Genomic DNA, 4,241 nt, shown 5'->3' with positions numbered 1-4,241 from the left:
CAGCTCCTGCACATGAACAGTTTAACCCCAGAACGGGAACAGAGAGTGTTGTGCTCACAGATGAGGAAGTTTCAGTGAGTGTGAGGTTACAGTGAAACCCTGGGCTTTGTGTGAACACATGCCTTGGAGGAAAATGAAGGGAAGGGATTTGTTGCAAAGTGCCCTCCCCTCCTCCAGCTCCCTCAGCACGGGGGCAGCGCGAGGCCCTTTGTCCGGAACAGGCGCGGCTCCTATTGGCTGGCTCCCGACAGCTCGGCATTCGGACTGTCCAATAGACAGCGCTGGAGGACCGGAAGCGCTCTGGTCCTCCAGCCAATCAGAGCGTGTCTATTGTCTGAATGCGGAAGTTATTGCTGCTGCTGCTGCAATAACGTTCCTCCAGGAGACACCATCAGGGGGTTCTGTGTGTGTGGGCACTTCAGGCTCCAGTTCATCATCCAACCTGGAGGGACACAAGGACAACAGCACCGTGGAGAAGCCATGGCAGTGTGGGGACTGTGGGAAACGGTACAGGTCTCCATCTGAGCTGGAGATTCATCGACGTGTTCACACCGGGGAGAGGCCGTTCACCTGCTCTGACTGTGGGAAGGGTTTTGTTGACTCCTCTTCCCTATTGAGACACCGTCGAGTTCACACCGGGGAGAAGCCGTTCACGTGCTCCGTCTGTGGGAAGGGTTTCACTCACGCCTCTTCCTTACTGACACACCGGAGAATCCACACCGGAGAGAGGCCATTCACCTGCTCAGACTGTGGGAAGGGCTTCACTCGGTCTACTTGGCTGGTGGCGCACAAGCGAGGTCATGCTGGGGAGAGGCCGTTTACCTGCTTCAGGTGTGGAAAAGGATTCAGTCGATCATCCAGCCTTGGACAGCACGAGCGAATTCACACCTGGGAATGGCCTTTCACCTGCTCCGAGTGCAGGAAGGGATTCAGTTCATCATCCAGACTGCTGTCACACCAGCGAGTGCACACCGGGGAGAAGTCATTCTCCTGCTCAGACTGTGGGAAAGGATTTGTCCACTCCTCTTCCCTGCTGAGGCACCGGCGGGTTCACACCGGGGAGAAGCCATTCACCTGCCTCTGGTGTGAGAAGCGATTCAGTCAGTCATCCAGCCTTCGAAAACACGAGCGGATTCACACCGGTGACAGGCCGTTCGCCTGCTCTGAGAGCAGGGAGAGATTTGCTCACTCCTCTGCCCGACTGGAACATCAGCGAGTTCACACCGGGGAGAAGCCATTCACCTGCTCGGACTGTGGGAAGGGATTCCTGTACTCCTGTTCCCTGCTGAAACACCAGCGGCGTCACACCGGGGAGAAGCCATTCACCTGCATCACGTGTGAGAAGCGATTCAGTGAGTTCTCCGACCTTCGACAACACGAAAGGGTTCACACTGGGGAGCGGCCGTTCACCTGCCATGAATGCGGGAAGGGATTCAGTTCCTCATCCAAACTGCTGGTGCACCAGCGTGTTCACACTGGAGAGAAGCCGTTCACTTGCTCCGTGTGCGAGAAGCGATTCAATCAGTTGTCTGCGCTGGTGAGACACAAGCGAGTTCACACTGGGCAGAAGCCATTGACCTGCTCTGAGTGTGGGAAGCAGTTTGTGTCGTTATGCAACCTGAAACAACACTGGCAAGCTCACACCGGGAAATGGCTGTTCTCCTGCTCGGAGACCGGGAAGGGATGCAGTACGTCATCCAGTCTGCTGTCACACCAGCGAATTCACACCAGAGAGTTCATGAGTGAAGACACCAGTTGAATTCTGCTGCTCTTGCTGCTGAGAATCACATCCAGGACTGAACCATGTTCATTCAGACAGTGGACGAAGTGGGAGGGTCAGTGGGGTTTTATATCCCAGAGGAGCTGATGCTTTCTCAGCCTGGGAGTGCACATTTCCTCTGAAATCCTCCACAGAAGCTGATGAGCAACATTTATTTTATCCTGGTTAGGAAACAGAAGTTGCCTACCACTGCAGGTAGATCTAAAGTCAACCCAGTTAGACCATGATATCGAGGAGCAGTAGTACACCATTCAGCCCATCGAGCCTACCCCACCATTTAATACCATTGAGGCTGATCGCATCCCGGCTTCAACTCCCCTTTCCTGCCAACTCTCCATAACCCTTCAACCTGTTACTGATTAAACATCTGCCTATCTCCTCCTTAAGTTTACTCCATCTCCTGGCATCCACAGCACTCTGGGAGAAGGAATTTCACAGATTAATGCTGCTTTGACGGAAGTAATTTCTCCACGTCTGTGTTTGAAATTTGCAAACCATGATCTTATGACCTCTCATTCTGAATTTCCACACAAGGGGAAATATCCTTCCAATCCTAACGAAGTGAATAAAGTTGATGAGTTAACCGATGTAGTCCAATTTCCCAGTACTTGGCCACTATCCCTCTGAACCTGTCCAATCAACATATCTGTCCAGATGACTTTTAAATGTTGTAATTGTACCCATCTCTACCACTTCCTCTCCTAGCTCGTTCCACAAATGGACCACTCTCTGCATGAAAAAGCTGCCCATCAGATCTCTTTTAAATCTTTCCCCTTTCACCCTAAACCCTTTAGTTTTGGATTCCTGTCACCTGGGGAAAAGACCTTGGTATTCATCTTATCTGTGCCCGTCATAATTTTATAAACCTCTATAAAGCCACTGCTCAGCCTCCTACACTCCAGGCAAAAAAGTCCCAGTCTGTCCAGCCTCTCCCCTAGAATTCAAACTCTCCAGTCTCAGTAACATCCTTGTAAATCTTTACTGCACACTTTGCATATTGATAAGAGCCTTTCTACAGCAGTGTGACCAACTGTGGCCTTACCAATGTATTGTGCAGCCGTGACATGATATCCCAACTCCGATACTCAGTGGTCTGACCAATGAGGGCAAGCGTATCAAACACCTTCTTCACCACTTTTCACTACCAGCGACACCACTTGCAAGGAACTGTGCACCCTAGTCTCTCTGTTTGACAGCAGTCCCTACCTGTGCAAGTTCTGACTTGGTTTGTCTGATCAAAATGCAACACCAAAATATGTTTTGGACAAGCCGGTGTTGAACTGGGGTGGACAAACCTAAAAATCACACAACACCATATTATAGTCCGACAGATTTATTTGGAGGCACTAGCCTTCGAAGCGCTGCTTCTTCATCTCGTAGTTGTGAAGCAGGATCATAAGACGGCACAGTGGCTCAGCAGTTAGCACTGCTGCTTCACAGCGCCAGGGACCCGGGTTCAATTCCCACCTTGGGCAGCTGTCTGTGTGGAGTTTGCACATTCTCCCGTGTCTGCGTGGGTTTCCTCTCACAGTCCAATGATATGCAGGTCAGGTGAATTGGCCATGCTAAATTGCCTGTAGTGTTAGGTGCAGGGGTAAATGTAAGGGAATGGGTCTGGGTGGGTTGTTCTTCGGAGGGTTGGTGTGGACTTGTTGGGCTGAAGGGCCTGTTTCCACACTGTAGGGAATCTAAGGCACAGAATTTATAGCAAAAGATTACAGTGTCATGTAGCTGAAATGAATCATTGAACAAACCTAGATTTAAGTCTTTCATCTTTTAAAATGGGTTTGCTAGTTTTGGTTCTTTAATATGTAAATCCCAGAACTTCTTTTCAGTCACATTTTCAAGATGCGTGAGTACGTAAGATTGTGAGTGTGTGTGTGTGAAAGAGAGAGAGAGAAAGAGTGAGTGTATAGTGCAGTGGGGTCACCTGTAGTGTGACATGAACCCAAGCACACAGTTGAGGCCATCCCTATGGGTACCGGACTCTGCTCGGCCACTTTGCGCTGTCGTCTGTCCTGAAGTTCATCTTGGAGGATGGTCATCCATGGCTTGGCTGGTGGTGAGAAGGGCTCTGCCTGTGAGATCCTTTATGCACGCCCGGACTCTCTGCCGCACCGCACGCTGCCCTCGAAGCGGCTGCGGGGGGGGACGAGACTGTTACACACCTCCTTCTGGAATGTGCCTATGCAGAGGAAATCTGGAGAGGAATGCAGTGGTGTCTGTCGAGGTTCGTCCTGAGCAGCGCTGTGACGCGGGATTCCGTGCTCTACGGCCTGTTCCCCGGGACGCACACCGAGACAAACATCAACTGTGCCTGGAGGATCATCAACTCGGTGAAGGACGCTCTCTGGGTGGTCCGAAACCTGCTGATCTTCCAGCTGAGGGAGTTGACCCCGACTGAGTGTTGCAGACTGGCACATTCCAAGGTCCAGGACTACGTGTTGAGGGACACGCTGAA

At 51.3% G+C, this 4,241-nt stretch overlaps 1 protein-coding gene across 1 annotated transcript; it reads left to right on the top strand.

Moving 5' to 3' along the window:
* The first annotated feature begins 23 nt into the window (after positions 1 to 23).
* LOC122543519 (gastrula zinc finger protein XlCGF57.1-like) lies at positions 24 to 2,578 on the top strand. Its single transcript, XM_043682294.1, has one exon. The coding sequence runs from the start codon at positions 119 to 121 to the stop codon at positions 1,757 to 1,759; it is 1,641 nt and encodes a 546-aa protein (XP_043538229.1). The 5' UTR covers positions 24 to 118; the 3' UTR covers positions 1,760 to 2,578.
* Positions 2,579 to 4,241: the final 1,663 nt, after the last annotated feature.

The sequence above is a fragment of the Chiloscyllium plagiosum genome, chromosome 44, assembly GCF_004010195.1.
Source record: "Chiloscyllium plagiosum isolate BGI_BamShark_2017 chromosome 44, ASM401019v2, whole genome shotgun sequence".
NCBI lineage: Eukaryota > Metazoa > Chordata > Chondrichthyes > Orectolobiformes > Hemiscylliidae > Chiloscyllium > Chiloscyllium plagiosum.
The sequence above is the reverse complement of the archived record's forward strand: the minus strand, read 5'-3'. Positions and strand labels throughout refer to the sequence as shown.

Bases quoted from the DNA above. Each gene is read 5' to 3' on its own strand.
- LOC122543519 (XM_043682294.1), top strand. From the start codon at position 119: ATGCCTTGGAGGAAAATGAAGGGAAGGGATTTGTTGCAAAGTGCCCTC.